Source organism: Rosa chinensis, chromosome 5, assembly GCF_002994745.2.
Source record: "Rosa chinensis cultivar Old Blush chromosome 5, RchiOBHm-V2, whole genome shotgun sequence".
NCBI lineage: Eukaryota > Viridiplantae > Streptophyta > Magnoliopsida > Rosales > Rosaceae > Rosa > Rosa chinensis.
The window spans coordinates 34,692,989-34,712,890 of record NC_037092.1 but is presented as its reverse complement, the minus strand read 5'-3'; the positions used below and the strand labels follow the sequence as shown (position 1 = coordinate 34,712,890).

At 38.6% G+C, this 19,902-nt stretch overlaps 2 protein-coding genes across 2 annotated transcripts; both read right to left on the bottom strand.

Annotated features, from left to right (window-relative positions):
- Positions 1 to 16,117: 16,117 nt before the first annotated feature.
- On the bottom strand, positions 16,118 to 17,269 carry LOC112203694 (probable prefoldin subunit 5). The gene is made up of 2 exons (XM_024344621.2): positions 16,907 to 17,269; positions 16,118 to 16,460 (listed from the first exon to the last, which is right to left on the bottom strand). Exons 1-2 carry the CDS (start codon positions 17,267 to 17,269, stop codon positions 16,374 to 16,376), a joined length of 450 nt encoding a protein of 149 aa, XP_024200389.1. The 3' UTR covers positions 16,118 to 16,373.
- Positions 17,270 to 18,762: 1,493 nt separating this feature from the next.
- Positions 18,763 to 19,458, bottom strand: LOC112201586. Its single transcript, XM_024342494.2, has 2 exons — positions 19,268 to 19,458; positions 18,763 to 18,898 (listed from the first exon to the last, which is right to left on the bottom strand). The coding sequence occupies exons 1-2, from the start codon at positions 19,456 to 19,458 to the stop codon at positions 18,763 to 18,765; spliced, it is 327 nt and encodes a 108-aa protein (XP_024198262.1).
- Positions 19,459 to 19,902: the final 444 nt, after the last annotated feature.

Below are 19,902 nucleotides of genomic sequence, written 5' to 3'. Positions count from 1 at the left end.
CTTGTATTTGTAATTATTTATGTCAATGTTAGGGTGAAACTCAGAAATAGGCAACCCTTTTTGTCAGACTTTTTGATTGTTATTGATCAATAACGAAGTTAACAAGAAAGTTGTAAATAGAATTAAGCACGCTTTTCTCCAATCCAGAAAATATGTTTTACGCAACGGAGGTTGAATGAGATGCGGTATGACAAAAATAATGAGTTAGTGGTACACGTACTGGTACCCATTCCAAAGATGATGTTCTTTTTCTGTTCCCAAAATGACAATTTGGGACGGGTAAAGTCATAGTTTAACAAAATATTGCAAGGAGTAAAATTTCGGGTAAAGTCATAGTTTAACAAAATGTTGCAAGGAGTAAAATTTTGTTGTTAATCTTGTTTGTATCAATATCTTCCGTTTTGGGATGGGATGCACATGAGGTCAGAGGTTCTTATATAAGTTTTCTATAGACGCATAAATGCTGATAAAATAAATTGGAGAAAATAAATCGGTGTTCACTTCTTTGATAATTATGTCAACAATAGTGTAAGTTTGATACAATAAGAAAAAAAATTATTGTATGAGAGAAATGAGCAGAGAGGTCTGCTATATGAGAGAAACCCGAATGCTTCTCTTCCTTCCACTCTATTATGGGACAAGTTGCCTTTTTGACGTATTTACATGATATATAATATCAAATGCAATATCATCCTGCAGCATTTTGGTGATCAACGTGAGATCTAACCTCTCGTGAGTTCCTGGTCGGGTTTTACCATGGCCGAGTAACTAAGTGCCATGCAAGTTCTAGTAATTCTACTTGGTGGTATGTAGTATCAACATAGGGAACTCACGCAATACTAAATGACCACACAAAAAAAAAAAATGGAAGTTAGCGTTTAAGGAAATTGGAATGTAGAGGGTTGGGAGAATAGTTGTGTGTATTCATTGATAATAGGAGTCCTATATATAGGGATTACAAAGTACATAATCTTGGAGTACAAGGACTCCTATTCTAACTCGGAGTATGAAATTTCTCCTATTACAACTATAGAGCTAATCCTAGTTTGACAAGGCACACTAAATGTCAACATTCTTCAACACTCCCCCTTGTGCCGCTCAAACTTGGCGGTGACGCTTTGATCGCTGTCTCGTTAAAAACCTTGCTCGAGTAATAAAAACATTGTGGGACATCAACAACCTCGAGGAGGAGAAAAAGAGTACAACACATCCTTCACTCTTCGAGATCGAACATGTAGACATCATACCTCCCCCTGATGTTGACATCTTCCCTTGATTACTACAATCATGGGAGTTCGGATAACTTTCTCAATCCGATGCTCTTCACATGTTTCTCGAATGTGGATTTAGCTAACGACTTAGTGAATAAGTCCGCTACATTATCCTCTTATCGGATTTGATTCACTTCAATCTTTAGAAATGATTGTTGTTGCTGATTGTAAAAGAACTTAGGTGATATATGCTTAGTGTTGTCGCCCTTGATGAAACCTAACTTCATTTGTTTAATACAAGTTGCATTATCCTCATAAATGCATGTAGGTTCATCTATGGTAGACTTCAAACCACAAGTTCCTCGAATATGTCTAATTATAGACCTTAGCCATATGCATTCACGCACAACTTCATGTAGAGCAATAATCTCTGCATGATTCAAGGAAATAGTAACAAGGGTCTGTTTTGTAGACCTCCAAGATATTGCGGTGCTTCCCATGGTAAAGACATAACCCATTTGGGAGTGACCTTTGTGAGGGTCAGAGAGATACCCTGCATCAGCAAAACCTATCAAAACATCACCATCGTTTTGATGTAAGGGAAGTGGGTCAGGTCGGCCGCCCTTGGTGGCAGCGGCAGTGGCAGTGTTAGCGACGACATGGCAGGCCACGGTGGTGTAGACGGCGACACTTTGCGGTATGGGGTCTGATCCCATAATTCCGTCATTCCTCTTCTCTCTGTAGGGATAAAACAAGTCCATATCTATCGTACACTTTAAGTGTCGAAAGATTGTCTTTACACCAATTTAATGGCATCACGTTGGCGCAGGGCTACATCTAGCTAATAAGTTCATAACAAATGAAGTGTCCGGTCTTGTATTGTGTTAAGTACAATAATAAGCCTATTGCACTTAGGTAGGGCACTTCTGTTAATTAACACTTCTTCATCATCATCCCTGGGACGAAACGTATCCCTCTTAGGGTTAAGACTACGGATAGTCATGGGAGAGCGTCTTGACTTTATCAAAATGCCAAAGCATTCATTGACACGGTATACAAGTTCTAAATCTAGACAAAGTTGGGTTCTCCCAAGGTCTTTCATCTCAAACTCGAATTTCAGGTGTTCAGCGGTTTCCCTTATCTCTCAAGGGTTCCAATTATGTTTATCAACATAAACCGCGACAATTGCAAATCCGAAACTTGTCATGGAAACGCGTGGGCATAGTTCATCATATCCCTTCTCAATCAAGTAGTCACTTTAGTGAGCGTTTCAACCTCATTGCAAACATGCTCCATGGTCTAGAGCCACTTGACTTGGGTAAATGAAGTTCACAAGAACCTTCATTATATTCTGTATCTAGATCCCCATAAAGGTACGTAGTGACCACATTCGTAAGCTGCATGTTTAGTTATTCGGAAAGTACCAAACTGACAAGGTAGTGGAGTGCAATGACATCCATTACGAGAGAATATGTCGTCTTATAGTTGATTCCAAGGCATTTTGTGAGAAGCCTTGCGCCATAAGGCAAGATTACCTTCTCTTTTTCTTATCACGCTATCTAACGAAGACCTATTAATGTCAACAGGTTTTATGTTAAGAGGTGTTGGCCTCTCAGGCCTGAAATCCTTCCTCTTCGTTAGTGAATCCAATTCAACCTGGATCACATCTTTCCATTTAGGCCAATTTTCTCTACGTTGGCATTCTTCAACGGAGCAAGGTTCGATGTCATTGGTCTTAATAATCCCACGTCCTCATGTACACTAGTGTAGTTTGTAGAGATCTCTATATTCACAGGAATTGGTTCTAACATTGAGGCGTCCCTCAATGATGTCTCTTGGTCATAACCACAATCCAGAATATTCTCATGAGACGGATTTTGAGTATTAATGATCAATGGATCAAGTTATGCCAAACTCGCTCTCTTCCTAGGGCGAGAATCCATCGAACTTGTGGGTCTCCTACGCTCACTAGCGGAACCCATGGCCTATGACATCATTATGCCACCTTGTGGCGTCATCATACCACTATCCATGATGGTGGTGTCGTGCCCATCTCTTCTAGGTGGCGCCATGTCCTCTTGTGGGGACATCAATCCTTGCAGGCATGTTTACAGCAGGTATATGTGATCTTGCCACATAGTGGGGACAAACCACGACAATTCATGTTGTTCCTGTTGAACGTTGACATTCTAATCTCCCTCTAATGACGGGAAGACTGTCTGATCAAAGTGACAATCCGCAAATCCAGCGGAAAAGAGATCGCCTGTCAAGGATTCTACATAGCAGACTTATAGTTGGAGATTTATATCCAACACAAATATATATATATATATGCATTCGTTGCAATGACCCATTTTGATGCGTTGTGGCAGCGCAATTGGTACATAAACAGCACACTCAAATATGCATAAGTACGAGATATTAGACTCGCACCCAGTCACTAAATGTAACGCAAATAAAAGTTGAGTGGCTATGAGTCGTAGACGAATTAGCATAGCTGCATGTGATATTACAAAACCCCAAGCAAAAATATTTGTGCGCATTACCAATGTCCGGGCTACCATTATAGTCGTTTAATTGTGGCTTTTCCGCCAGACCATTGGGGTGTGTACATGGGAATATGATGCCTAATATCAATCCCCAATGATATGCAATAGTTATTGAAAATTTTTCGATGTAAACTTTCTAGCATTATCAAGTCGAATTGACTGAATGAGATGATCCGGGTAGTGAACCTATAGCCATATGATCTCGGCTAGGAGTTTATCATAAGCAGCATTACGAAGGGACAATAGCGTGACACGTGACCAACCATAAAACATCTAAGCAGTCCGCAAGTTGGTTGAATCGATCCACAGAATCCCCTTGGATTCTATGTAAGAATGGAATTATTTCCTTAGTGTTCTTTGCATAGGATGGTCTCAATCCTAAAAAGCAGGCTTTCTAGAACAAAAGATGGGCTTTAGAAGCAACCAATGAGGATTTTGGTTGAGCCATGAAGTCACAATTGACTTTAGAAGTAAAAAGAGGAGGTGAATTAGGGTTCTTGGCGTCAAAACCAAGTGATGGCCGTAGGGGGTAGGCGGCGTTGGCCATTGGTGGCTAGTCTAGCATGGTGGCTGCACCGTGAGGCTCAGGGGCGTGCCATGCTTATCTTCGAATCAATTTTTGATTCTTACTTCTCTTCGTTCTAAAGAATGGATGTCCGTGTGAAGTCTTTAATAGACGGATCATCATGTCACGACCTGGGTGTCCTAAGCAGTCATGCCAAAGCCTATATGTGTCAGAAACCCATAAGTCATCTATCATGACATAGTTTAATTCAATGATTCGAATAGTGGTTGCATACAACCCACTAGAACGACACATAAGTTTCTCTAATACTCATTTATGTCCGTAGTTATTAGAGGTGATGCAAGGAAATCTTGTCCATTCTCACAATGTGTTTCCACATGAAAACCAGTGGTTCTTATGTCTTTAAAGCTCAAAAGGGTTCTTCCGGCCTTAGGAGCGTAGAGAGCTTCAATGACATGAATGATTGTGCCATTTGGCAACAAGAATTAAGTTGGTCCTCGACCATGAATCAATTTAGATGACCCTGCTATTGTAGTCACTGAAGATCGAGTAGGCGTCATCTCAAGAAATAACTGCCTATTTCGAAGTATGGTGTGCATAGTAGCACTATCCACTAGGCATTCTAGCTCTCTGGGAAACATACTTGAATGAATAAAGTTCAAATCAAAACCGACACTTTATTTCAATGAAAGCCAATGATTACGTCAAAGTTTCTAAATCAAAATCTAATCCAAAAATAATAATCAAGCTTAGACAAGTAGTAATTTCTCAATCCTTTTGGTAACTCCAATTTGATTGTGACCAGGTAAGGTAAGGCGAGATTGGTGGAGCTATGCTCACTTGTAAAACCGTTCTCTCAGTTCAAACCTTTCCTAGACATCACAATTAATTGGATGAACCTAGTAAGAAAGAGCTATAGCCACTGTCTTTGTTGATAATTTCCAAAATTTGGATTTGGATTGAAAACAATGACATTTCTATGGTCAAATTTTGATGCTTACAAACGCTCTTAGTCCGTAGCCTACGAATGCTCTTAGTCCGTAATATTTTGATGCTCATGAACGCTCTTAGTCCATAGCCTACGAATGCTCTTAGTCCGTAATATTTCGATGCTCACGAACGCACTTAGTCCGTGGTTCTCTTAGTTCGTAATTTAGCGTGAACTCCCCACGGTTCAGCTTTTATGAATCAAACCCACGTTACAAGAAAGGTGGAATGTAAGAGAAGGGATTTTAGTAGTCCCCTAGTACAAGAAAACAAAAATTAAAGGAAGCAGGAACTTTTATAAAAACTTCTTGGTGTTTTCTTGATCTTGCTTAGCGAGGCTGACACACACGAGTGTTGATGCAGGCGTGCGAGGCTGATCAGATTTTGTGTAGGTGTGCAGGTAGGCACAGGCGGCGGCGCACTAGCACTACTACAAAAACTAGGGCTGGGCACGGGCCGGGTCCAACTAAAATTTTGCTCGGCCCGGGACCGGCCCGTTTTTTACGGTTCGGGCCCAAAGCCCGTTTTGCAACCATCAGGGACCGGCCCGGAACCGGCCCGTTTCATTTCGGGCCGGGCTTCCGGGTTTTCGGGCCCAAATACCAATTTTCATTATATTTCCAGATTTTCAACATATTCAAAGTCCAAATACAAATCCATTAAGCTTTTAATGTATTTCCAGATTTCAACATATTCAAAATCCAAAAACAAATCCATTAAGCTTTTAATGTATTTCCAAATCTCAACATATTCAAAATCCAAAAACAAATCCATTAAGCTTTTAATGTATTTCGAGATCTCAGCATATTCAAAGTCCAAATACAAATCAATTAAGCTTTTAATGCCTCCATTAAGCTTTGGCTGAATAGAGATACTTTTTATTTCCTTTTTCTGGGCATTAAGGCTTATAATGCTACCATTAATAGAAAAAAAAAAAAACAAGAAGAAGATCAGTAGCGTTCTAAATCCAAAACAACTGAACAACATAACAAAGATATGAGTACCATGTTCATATAGTTATCAACGAACAACATAACTAACAAATCTGATTTCTACAACAAAAAAAAATTGAATCAATTAACTGATCCTTCCATGGCGGGCAGGAGAGGAAGAGCAGACCGTGGGATCTATGGAAGGGGAGGATCCAATTGGAGAGAGAAAGAGGTTCTGGAAATCTATGAGACGATGAGATCGGAGCGTTGAGATCGGTGAGTGAAGACGAGGCGATGAGATCGGTGAGACGATGGCCATGAGGAAGGTTCTGGATTTCAAAGATGAGAAGCTTCAAAGAATCAAAGGAAGAAAACAGAGAACGGAGTTCTTGTAACCAAAAAAGAAGAAGAGAGAAAGGGAGTTATGCGGCAGAGTGAAATGAGGAGAGGAGAGAGACTAAGGGGTTGTGCGGCAGAGTGAAATGAGAAGAGAGGAGAGAGAGTAGGGTTAGGAATTAATATTAGAGAGAATGATTTGGTGTGGGGAGGTCTATACTAGTAATGAAGACTAACAACATAAAAATAATAGCCAGCCAATAGTATAGAGACACATGTCTTTTTTAATGTCAAACGGGCCTGACGGGCTTTTTCATTTCTGAAAGTCTAGGCCCGGGCCCGAACCGTATTTCGAAAGTTAAAGCCCGGCCCGGACCGTTTTGACAAAAAAAAAATAGGGCCCGGCCCGTACGGGTCGGGCTTTCACGGGCCGGTCCGGGTTTGCGGGTTTTCGGGCTTAAACGCCCAGCCCTAACAAAAACTGCATCACACAACAGTGGAAATCTCGATGTTGTGTGATGAGCACACTCACACAACGATGAAACACCGTTGTGTGAATATCATAGACATAACGTACTGTTTATTACCATTGCACCAATTTTATGCATGCCAATGCTAGAAATTGGATGTGGCGCATTTTCGATGGTGATCAGACAACAGAAGTAAGTACACGCTGTTGTTGGTTAACTTCTCACACAACAGAAAAATAACACTCAGACAACAGAATTAAGTACACGCTGTTGTTGGTTAACTTATCATACAACAAAAAAATATGGCGACTGTTGTTGGTTGTTCCTTCACACAATAGGTATCGTAAGTAACTGTTGTATGTGTGAGGCTCAGTATTGAATTCTTCACAAGTCATATAACACATTGTTTCTATACCGTTGGGTGATTTAGCATTGGACAACTGATACATATTTGTTCTGTTGTGTGAGTACTAATGAGACAACAAAATTTTATAGGGACCGTTGTGTGATTACAAGTTATTTGTTGTGTGATTAACGACATATGCATATTCATACCATGTAATTTAATCCACTATTGTTCATGCATTATCGATATTGTACCTGGAATATTTGCACAAATATAATGCTCAATATATATTACGTAATGAAGTACTCTAATTCAAGCGTCTAGTGTACCAAAAGAGCTAGCAGCCTTTGTCAATCGTCTATACATTTCCACACCATAAAACCAAAAAAGAAGGCATTCTAGCTAGCTTGATAACTGCTACATTCTGGCTAACATTGAAAAATAGCAAAAGCTGATACAAACAAATCTTTGCAAGAGAAATATTTGCGACTAAAGTTCTCGATCTCATACTTGCATAGTGTAGTGCTAAGGGAGCTGCACCTAGTGTGTCGGGTGGATACTCCAGTTCCAAATTCTTTTTCAAAATGATCTGTTTGAGCTTACTTGACTTGAGCTGCTCCAACTTTTACACTTTAGCCTTAACCTGCAAAAAGAAAGTTAATACTATTAATTAGCTCAACATATATCTTCTCCAAATATTGCTATAGAGCAGATACAATGAAAAAACATAACAATGAGGAAGACCACCAGTTAGTATTTTAGATTCATGTTGGCTTCCCTAGAGGAGATAGAAGAAAGCCTTCACTTGGGACCCAACGATTGGCCAATGTGATCTTCTTTAAACATAGATGCCCAAACTTTATTTTCCACAGCATCTCTTATTTGCTTGTCTGATTGATATCTGATGAAACTGGGGAAAATGATATATCATATTTTACCTGCAAAATTAATACCCTATATATTTAATAATAGTTAAGTTCATTGGAAGCACCATACCATATACAACTAATATGTGTAGATAACTTCTTGTTAACCAAAAAAAAAAAAAATTAGTTATAGTTCTATAGATTGATACTTGACAGATAAATCAGTGTAGCATGCATTATTATCATACAAGCAAGATTCAGCTCTCATGATCAACAATAACCAGATTGAGATTACACAGGGCATGTCTCCTGCTATTCACTAAAACTAATCAATGAGTGCAGTGGAATCTCAACATAGGACGCAGATGAAAACAAAACATAGGGAGCCTGCCAATTTATCAGTACTACAATTATTTTGGTTAGTATCAACGTGCTCCAGAACATTTCAGATTATTCTCAATCAATCTGAACTAATTCAAGAGCATAGTTAATACATACTTTTAAAGATAATATCATCCCCACTTTGTTTTGTTCATTTTATCACTTTCTTGAGAATATAGAGGCAATAGAAAAGTAACAGATCCACAAGGCACCAAAAAATACCTGCAACTAGTCTATAATGCTGGCTAGAGCTATCAAACAGAAAACATTATGAGTTGAAGTTGTGGAGTCAGAATTTCTACATGAAGAATAGCTTATGAACTAGCCTTGATTGTGGTGATAAAGAACTGTGAGCAATTGGAATCAGGTCCTGTATTCACCATAGAAACAGTACCTGCACAGAGGATACAGTTTCAGAGTTTTAATAATAATAAAAAATCTAGTGCAAAACTGTAGATCATTCAAGAATCAAAAGTGACAGCCAAAAACATTGACGTTAAACACCTGCATGTGAATGTTTCACTTTGAAATTCTCATCAGCAAAAGTGCCACCATATATCAATTCATATCCCTTCCCATCACCATGAATGATATCTCCGCCTTGAATCATGAACCCAGATACGATACGATGAAATGGCGTTCCCTTATAGTGGAGTAGTTTTCCATTAACACCTTTACCTTTTTCTCCTACATTTAAAGCAAGTTTCAATAAGCATAATGACAACATGAATAGGTTCTGTTGGTGATCAAATATCGCAGGTCCAAGTACCTGTGCACAATGCCCTATCATTTTCTGTGAAAGGAGAAAAAAGATGCAGGTATTAGGCAGTTAACTGGTATGAGATAACCTTTATCATTTGACAAGAAACTGCAACTAACAGAGTTTGCCTGTGCAATGGTTTGTAATTGAGGTTGTAAGTAATCGGGCATTAAAAAGTATCGTCTCAATAACTTTCAACAAACTTTGATAAGAAAAGAAAAGCTCATAATCATATCAAATGAAGTAAAGGACTAGAAACTATCAAATTTGCATGCGTCAACTGAGGTAGATTATCTTCAACCAACAAGTTTGTGACAAGTTGAAAGTAGAAATAAAATAGGTTTATAAGATTCTGATGAAAAGACTCTATTAAGATATAAGATCAATACAATTTTTGGTACAACCTGACCGTATTATCCAATCACAATTCTACCTGCAAATGAAAGGTAATAGGAAATTATCAGTGAATAAGAAATTAATAGGCAATCAGCAGAAGGTAGTTCACATGAAAGTATTGGCATGAAACTGTACCTAAGCGCTGTTCCTCAATATCAATATCCATGTATACTCAATGGGTTATTTCAGGTACTTCTTCGATCTACTTTCTCTTCCTCCTACATAATGAAATGATTCATATTAGAGACTGCAAACTCATCTCTTCATAAATACTAATATTAAAGCAAAACCACAGGAAACTAAACCAATATATTCAATAAGATGAGGATAAAACTACAGACCACCAAGATGGAGCTAGTCAACCAAAAGAACTGATATAACACGCAACCAAACACCCTCAAACTGCACACACACACAAAATAAAAAATAAAATAAAACCCAATTCAAAATCAAACTTCAATTCAAATATTCAATATACCCTTTTAACACTACTAGTCCCTCCATTACTAACCTGAAGATGAAAGTGCGCATGAAGACCACAACATCCAGACTGGTATGACAGACAAGAATTGATCTTCAAAGGGCTACCATGCCCGTCTGACCCAATCCACCATTCTTCCCACCTAAAAATCAATCAACCGCACAGTTTTCGTCACATTATTCAAAATCATTGAAAGACGAAATAAATAACATAACATAACAATGAAACTTGTAATAATCACTACCAAGAGATCTAACCTTGACAATATTCATTTGTCCTCCGAACATAAGAACCACACCCATCTCAAGCATAACTCTGAAGGTGTCCCTAATGTTATTGGCACTGAACTCCTTCAAGCTCTCAACATAGTCACCACCCTGAAGAAGAAAAGCATTACCCATTAAGGGGTAAAAGAAAAAACACAGGGAAAACGCAAAAGGGAATATATGACCCCTAAAACCCAACCCAAGTGGATGGGAAGAAGGGGAAAAAAGAAAAGGAAAAAAGAACAGGCAAAGCAGAGAAACTACACAAGTTGATAATGGCTATGTCGAAAGGCTAATTACAGATAACATCCTATACTTTAGATATCAGATAGAATATTCTTCTGCAATAAACAGGTTCTACGACATTAGACTTATACTTCTCGCAGTGATATCCTCATGAGAGTTTTACCTGCTGAATGGGATAAGTCTTCGACTGCAGTGCTACGAAAGAAAATCTACCTGTTGCTAAGATCTTCCACATATACCTGGATCAATAGCAATTTCAAAGTTTCTATCACAACTGAGATGTATATACAGACAATAGCAATTCCAAATCAATAGCACTTATCTGAGCTAAACACTCTCAGTAGCAATCTGACACAAGTGTAAAAATAAATAGAAAAATACATCAAAGTGCCCAGACTGGACATTCAAATCACAATTCAAGTATAAACTCGTCTACTAAACCACATCAGCAATTCACCATCTAATTGTCGATCTTTTAGGGTTCTTCAATCATCATAGTTTCATAGGATATTTCAAACCACAAAGGAAATCCCACATAATATCCTTCTTTATTCTCATGCAGGATGAGATCATTGGAAAAACGTGACCAGCCATTAATGTAGTAATGCACACCATATGCCATATCTAAAATCGATCATCTCCAGTAACAAATAATAACAAAAAATACTAGTGCAATCAATAAATACAAGAAATTTTAATTAAGTAAAGGGGAAAAACCACAAATGAAGGGGGTTTGTTGATTTCTACCAAAATCGTTCCTACTTTCTCATCCTCCTCAATAAACAAATATATATCATGATCACCCTTCTCCAACTAGTCTCTGATTTCTAAAACTCTAAAGAAGAAACCACAAAAACGAAGATCAGGAAAACCCCCAAAAATAAACAAATAAAGTTAAAACCAACTCCAAAACCCAAAAAAATCCCAACAAAAAATCGCCTAGAGTGACAAAACTCGCTGAGACACTTAATCAAACACTCAAGAAGAAAAGAATGGGCTGAAAAGAAAGCATACCAGAAATCAAACACTCAAACAAACAGAAATTCAGTCGCCTAGACTTGTCAATCATCAGCTCCTACAATCCAATCTCTCTTCTGTATGTAAAGCTTTGAGATTTCCCTATAATTAACAAGCCCAGTAAACAAAATTTAATATTAAAGAATTGATAGAGGGATCGAATTCAATAAACACAGTAAACTAACCCAATGGCGAGTCGGCGTTCTTGAGCCTTCTAGCGGCGTTCTTGAGCCTTTGGTGAGATGGATGGACGTGAAATCGGCGTGGACTCAAAGACTCTTTCTCGACGGCGGGTTTGGGGTCGGCGAAGGCATCGTAGAGGCAGTTGAGGAGGACCGAGAGGCCATCGGTGGCGAAGGTGTGGATTATTTTCTCGAGATTTTCGACAGGAATTTGGTAAGAGTGATTAAGAGTGTTTTGAGAGCTAGAACCCGATATCTAGGTTTTGAGAGCAATTGAGAGTGATTGAGAGTGTTTTGACTCGGGCTAGAAAGTTTTGATTGTGATTTAGAGTTCTGATAGTGATCGAGAGGGAAAGAAGGTTTCTGGGTTCTTTTTCTTTCTCTTTCTCTCGACAGATAGCTAGGTTTGGTGAGAATATTTGTCTAGGTTTGGTAAGACTTGAATACTTCAATAATTTGTCATAGAAGAGTTAAGTTCATCATACAACAGATAATTAAACAACTGTTGTAGGAGAGTATACAATGTCAAAGTAGGGAGGGAAATTTGGCTGCCTAGCTAGGTTTGGGGGAAGCAATTCAAATAGATTTGAGCCTTCACACAACAGAATGCCCACAATCTGTTGTGCCATTTTTTATATCACACACTTGGTATACCTAGTAGACGGTGTCAAATTTTTACAACATTGCTGCTCACTCAAAATTTGGCGCAGAATTTGGCACCCCGTTCTAGTCATACAACAGAAACAACTACACCGTTGTAGCATGCAGAATTCTTACAACAGATGAAACATAATTATGTTGTGTGATTAAATTGGTGAACTTGTCTTGGGAGGGAATTTTGAGTTCAGTGATGGCAGGATATCTGCCGCTAAATTTTGTGTCATCAATTTGGTAGCATTCCAACAACAAAACTTCATTAACATCGTTGTACAATGGAGTTCACGTTATCAGACGACGGTAAACTTTTAATCTCTTGTCTGATGGGTGTTGTGTGATGCAGTTTTTGTAGTAGTGTAGGTAAATTCTAGGGTAGGGTTCTAGGGTTTCACAGCTTACAGAAGAAGAAAGAATGATTTTTGGCTTCTGATTCAGGGTTAGGGCTCGTGCTAATAACGTGTTTAAGGAAATTGGAATGTAGAGAGAATTGGGAGAATAGTTGTGTCTATTCATTGATAATAGGAGCCCTATATATAGGGATTACAAAGTACATTCCAATCACAGGAGAACGACGACCTAGAGAAAATGATGAGGTAACAATCTCTCCAAAAAAATTGCTTTTGAGTCTTGCTATTGGTAAGGAAAATCTAGATGCAATGAATATGGGATTATTGGAGGGACCTTCCACCAACACTAAACAGCCCAAGAGGAAGAGAGGACACCCTATTGGCAGTGTGAACAAGCCATATGGGACAGTAGGAAAATGAAAAAATGCGAAGAAAGTGAAGTAGGACGAGATTTTAGCCAATTTCACCAAAGATTCTCGAAAAGAAACAAGCATCTTCACATCAATGAGGATCCAATCATAGGACAATGATGACCTAGAGAAAATGATGAGGTAACAATCTCTCCAAAAAAGTTGCGCTTGAGTCTTGCTATTGGAAAGAAAAATCTGGATGCAGTGAATATGGGATTGTTGGAGGGACCTTCCACAAACACTAAACAGCCCAAGAGGAAGAGAGGACGCCCTATTGTCAGTGTGAACAAGCTGCCATATGGGACAGCAGGAAAAGGATAAAATGCGAAGAAAGTGATGTAGGATGAGATTTTAGCCAATTTCAACAAAGAATCGCAAAAAGAGAGAAGAGTCTTCACATTAGGAAGAATGATTTGAATATTGGAAATTGGTGTTCAAATAGGCTCTTCTTAATGATGGAATTAATAAAAAATTACTCTTTGGATATATCGGGATTCTCGAGCAAAATCTTGGTTGGAGTTTCAAATACATATTTGCGTAATATTCTTCAGTATCTAGGATTCTATTTCCGATTTTTATTTAATAAGTTTTTTAGGTTTCCTAGTTTTAGTCTATAATAAATTGTTATTTGTAAAAATAAAATGAGAATTGGAATTGGTCTATTCATTTCATTTCATAGCCCCTTTATATAGGGAGAGAATTACAGCGGAAATATCAATTACAATGATGACATTAAATGCTGATTGATCTGTAATCGTGTTGATTGATGGTAATCGCTGATTCCTTGATTTCCTCTCAACAACAAAAACCCTTGGTCAAAGGAAAAGAGCACAACGCACCTTTTATATTTGAGGATGACATGTGTGTGTTAGACTCCTCCTGACGTCTACACCTCCGCCTGATCCTTACATTAATCAAGGGAGCTTGGAAAGTCTTTGCATTCCTATGCTTTTCACATGTTTCTCAAATATGGCCTTAGTCAATGATTTGGTGAACAAATCTGCCACATTCTCCTCAAACCTTACTTGATTCACTTGAATCTTAAGGAGGGCCTGTTGTTGCTGATTGTAGAAAACTTTGGCGATATGTGTTTTGTATTATCACCCTTGATATATTCTAGCTTCATCTGTTCGATGCAAGCTGCATTATCTTCATAAATGCAAGTAGGCTCTTCAGTGGTAGAACTCAAACCACTAGTCCCTCGAATATGTGTGATGATAGCTCTTAACCCTGCACACTCACGAACTACCTCATGTAGAGCAATGTTCTCTGAGTGGTTCGAGGAGGAAGCCACAAGGGTTTGCTTAGTTGATTTCCAAGGTATCGCCGTGTTCCCAATGGTAAATACATATCCAGTTTGGAAACGACCTTTATGTGGATCAGAGAGGTACCCAACATCAGCAAAACCAACCAAAACGTCATTTGGCGTTTCGGTGTAGTGAGTGGCGCTTTCGCCATCAACATTTTCTTTAGGGATTGCAGTTCCATCTGCGGTCCCTCTTGTCTCTCTGTAGGGAAAGAATAGTGCTAAGTCAGTGGTTTCTTTTAGGTATCGGACAATGTTCTTGATACCATTCCAGTGACGCTGCGTTGGCGCTGAACTAAATCTAGCTAACAAGTTCACTGAGAATGCAATGTCTGGTCAAGTACATTGGGCTAAGTACAATAATGCGCCTATTGCACTTAGATAGGGAATTTCAGCTCCCAACATCTCTTCGTCATCTTCCTTTGGACAAAGTGGATCTTTCCTTGCATCCAAACTTTGATCATGAGAGTGCTAGCAGGATGCGCTTTGTCTATGTTAAATCACCTGACTTTTAGACATACGCAAACTGGTGGATTAGTATTCCACAAACTCGGTGTTCTAGTTCAAGGCCTAAACAGAATTGAGTTTTCCCAAGATCCTTCATCTCAAATTCAGATTTCAAGTAGCTCGCGGTTTCTCTTATTTCATCAAGAGTACCTATTATGTTCATATCATCAACATATATAGCTACAATTGTAAATCCGGAACTTGTTTTCTTTATGAATACGCAGGGGCACAATTCATCGTTCTTATATCATTTCCCAATCAAGTAGTCACTTAGACGGGTATACCACATCTGCCCGGATTGCTTCAATCCGTAAAGTGAGCGTTTCAACCTAATTGTAAACGCACACTACACCAATTTTGTTATCAGACAACGGCAGAAAACCGTTGTGTGATTTGAAGACCCACCGTTGTAGAGTGAGCCGTTGTCTGATGAAAAATCAGACAACGGTGGAACACAGTTGTGTGATAAACACACAGACAACAGGTATGTGTTATAACTGTTGTGTGATAGCTCGGCAGATGCCAAGCGCGCAGCTGCGCAGTAGTTGAGGGGCGTCTTCAGACAACAGTGCTTGTTTTCAAGCTGTTGTATGTTAAGCTTGTCAGACAACATATTTTTGTTTTGTGTGTTGTCTGATTGCTCTTCAAACTTCAGTTCTTGGACTATATCTGTTGTCTGATTAACTTTTGGGACAACAGAGTTCAATTGCTTCTGTTGTGTGAGTATAAATTAGAAGACACTAATTTGTTAAAAACCGATGTGTGATATGAATGATTACAGTGTATTTGCCCCAATTTTGGCCATTCGTGCAGTCGCCATTATATCTATTCTGTTGTCTGATCATTTGAACATCCTATTCCTAAATTAAATTGTGCATTCATTTGGTCCATTTACCAAATGAACAGTAGTTCATCAAATGATACACCACACAACATTTGAAGCTGGAAAAAGCAAATTGTAAATTGTAAGTAGTTCTGCAATGATACACCACAACACGAGTCTTTAAAGAGCAGAAGAGAATTAATCCCATTTGTAAGGGAACAAAACCGCACCAGTTCAAGCGTGCAAACCACAACTCTAACATGATGTTTGAATTCTATATCAAAACAAGCATAATCTACTCCTAAGTCACCAGTACTTCACCATGATCTTAACTTGAATACCACAGCACACATATTAAAAGTCCTTGTCTCCTACTGTGCTGTAGGAGCCATCTGCTTCAGTTTTGCTTGCAAAACTAACCCAGCTTCATCAGATATGCTTTTCTTCTTAGAAGCAACCTGCATATCAATTTACAATTTCGTAATTAGAAGAAAACAACAACAAAAAAGGAAGAACTAATAAGCAAAGAAAGAGTAGCCCTACTTTAAAGCACTTTAAGGTATGCATTAGAGTCAAGAGGAGCATTTTTGTCCCCCCTTTGATTAAAACATACAAAGAAAACATTACAGCAATCAGCAATCTCCTAAACTCTGGATCAATGGTCACAGAAACACTACTCAATTGCGGCTGCCACAGAGCAGCAAAACAATGAATTTTTGAAGGTAATAGCAAAGTAGCTGAGATATGAAATTGGCATTACGAGTAGCAAACAAGAAACATATTATGCATAAGGAGGTTTTCAATTTCAGATCTCGTATATGAGCAAGAAAGAAGGAAGACTAATCACCAAACCTAGCAAACGTAAGAAATATTGAAATAGATTCACAAAGAGGAGAACTTTGACCTCAACGAGTTGTTCGAAATTGGACTTGAGGAGATTGATCTTGCGGTCGCAGTAGTCTTTGGCTTGAGGCATGTTCTTCTCGATGAAGTAGCCGGTGCCGACGTCGACGAGGACCTGGTCGGGGTCCTGGAGAGTTCCGGGGACGTAAAGGGAGGCGATAAGAGGGACGAGCATCTTTTTACCGGTGGGTCGGAGGGAGAGGTCGTGGAGGGCGGAGGAGGCGAGCTCGAGGCTGGTGGTGGCGGTGCGGATGTTGTTGAGAGAGTCCTGGAGAAGATTGACCTCCAGATCAGTTTGCTCTTTCACTGCCTTCAACTGCTCCACGCTTAGCTTCTCCATCTCTCCTCTCACGCTCATCGCCATCTTCAGTCAATCTTCAACATGCACATAAGATACTAGCACAAACAAGAATAGATTTTAGTAAAAGCCCAAATGAAAAGGTAGATGAATGCAGATGGCTGGAATATCATGTATGAATGTAAAAGAAATCAACAAATGTAAATCTCCAGGAAAGTTATGTTAAATTCAAAACCATATTAATATTTCTGGAACACATATTATAAATTAAAAGCGTCTTACTTGGTTACAATTTTATCAAACTTGTACATTTTACCAAACTTATTTTTCGGATTCAATTTTAGTTATATTCCGATCCAGATGGCCAGTGACAAAATTACTAGTGCAGTCTAGTAAATCTACTGAAAATTGAATCAGGCTTATATTAAAGTTCAAACAAATAAGCTCACCAACATCAGGTTCCAATTTTGCACTGTTTAAGTCTGACACTAGCTTGCTGATTGAGTCTTTTGTGCCATTGTAGATGAATCAGCAGGGACAAAAGGATCTGAACAAATGAAACCATATTAAAAGGGTTGAATACAAGTTACAAATTCTGCAAAATGAATAAGAAAAATGCACATAAAAAATGCATGATAACTTGAAACAAAATCAGGAGAGCACCATGGTAAAGGTGTGTCACAAGGTGGGAATACGTCCTAAATATAAACATATACATAATAATTTTTTCTATAAATGCAACAAATTGACTATTACTGACTCTCTCAGCAATTAGGAAACAAATAACTACCTACACTAGGCATGGAAATCATTTCATTTCATAAGGTCAGGTTCTCACAGTGTGTTTCTTTAAACGAGACTGTTATCGACTATGTTTTGAAATATCTACTTGTTCAGTATGTACCATTAAAATTCCACTAAATTAATTACCAAGGCAAAAATCACAGAACGTAAACTTGCTTTTGTGAAACTAAATCAGGCAGCTTTTATACTAAACAAAAAAATTAATCGAAAAATGGAATATTTTTTAAAGATACTATTCTGAGTATCTAAAACAGAGAATGTAAAGCCAATCACATATATCATAATCAAATAATATACCCAATCAAACCCTAAAGCACAAAAATTCTGAGCAGATAAAACAACTATATACTATAGGTAATGCAGAAAGAGAGACATTGTTGCATAAAAAAAAATATAAAAAAAATACTTACACACTTCCAGTTTCCACCAACAAAAAACTGCAAAACAAACACAAGATTTCAATCAGATTAGAAAAATCCAACATTGAAGAATCCGCAACTTCATTGACTGAGAGACTAAAGATCTCTCATAGTAGTTTAAAAAGGATAAAAAGGATAGCCTATGCTGTTCTCTAAAACTTTACCATAGTAGTTTAAAAAGGATAACAATATCTGTTGATAAGGTGAGATGCATTTGTCACCACAGAAGCTGAAAACTCCTCAAAAATGCACCCTTTACACAACTAATGTTAGAGAATCACTCATCTATTGACGACAATCTATTGAATGCGATAACTTAACTCAACCTAGGTGCAATCAATCGTCTTTGATCCTCTTGAGAAGCTTGTTAGCCCAGCGTTTAACGCGTCGCTTCAGGGTATAGCCAACAATGATCCCAGCAACAAAGGCAATTGCACAGAACTTTGAGCATGTCCACAGGGACACCACTCCTCTGCAAGCAAACATAAAAAATTTACCAATTCAGTCCAATTGCAGAAATTCAATCCAACTATTGAAGTTCACTTAACCATAACACAAGTTCATATACTAATTCAAGCCTCACCAATACGTGAACAACTCTACTTAAACACAAGCCAAAACAAGTTTGGGAAGCTTAATAGCAAAACCCAGAATCAATTTGCGAAAAAGCGATTAAAGAACCAAACTTTGGTAGCATAATTGTTAGTTAAAGACAAGGCATTATGGACCTACTGCATAAATTGATCAAATATTTCACGAGTTTCACACCAAAGTAACCCAATTCACACATACAATCAGAAATTTATAAACTTTAAAAGGGTAGAGCTAGATGGGTCTGTACCTAACAGGTCTGGCGACTATAATACGAGACTGATCGGACAAAGCGGCAGAGAGGCCCTCAGTAGAACGAGGACCTTCAAAGGAAGAAGAAGAAGAAGATGATGAAGCTTTTTCGGATTGGTGTGGGAGGAGCTGGTACATCATCCCCAGAAAAGTCACGTTCTTTTCTCTCTCGAAAGGCTCGGAATCCATGGTCGGAGATGGAGATCCGAGTCTCTGTTAAACTCCGGTGACTAGAGTGCACAATTTTAAGATCTGCTTATGAATATCAGAACCCTAAATTTTGCATCTCAGTGAATTGAAACAGTAACGAAGAGCGAAAGCTGACAAATCCAAATCAAAATTGAATCAAAACAGTAAAGGAGACGACGAGAACTTACCAAGTTCGAGACAAATCGAATCAAAGGCGTGAATCGAAGTTCGAGATGACGAAATTGTTTAAGGCTCCTGTGTGAATCCAAGTCTAACGCTGCTCCGATGTGAATCCACGGATTCACAAAGAAATCTCCTTTAGGGCTTCGAAGGGAAATCTCCCATTTAGTGCTTCGAAGGCTTCGCTTCGGACACGGTGGATTTAGGGTTTAGGATTGTGGAGTGAGTCGGGGCAGCTGTGGAGTGAGTCAGAGTGAGAGTCGG

Bases quoted from the DNA above. Each gene is read 5' to 3' on its own strand.
- LOC112203694 (XM_024344621.2), bottom strand. From the start codon at position 17,269: ATGGCGATGAGCGTGAGAGGAGAGATGGAGAAGCTAAGCGTGGAGCAG. The intron at 16,461-16,906 runs GTCAAAGTTCTC...ATTGATATGCAG, and splicing joins ATTTCGAACAACTCGTTGAG to GTTGCTTCTAAGAAGAAAAG.
- LOC112201586 (XM_024342494.2), bottom strand. From the start codon at position 19,458: ATGGATTCCGAGCCTTTCGAGAGAGAAAAGAACGTGACTTTTCTGGGG. The intron at 18,899-19,267 runs GTACAGACCCAT...GTTTGCTTGCAG, and splicing joins ATAGTCGCCAGACCTGTTAG to AGGAGTGGTGTCCCTGTGGA.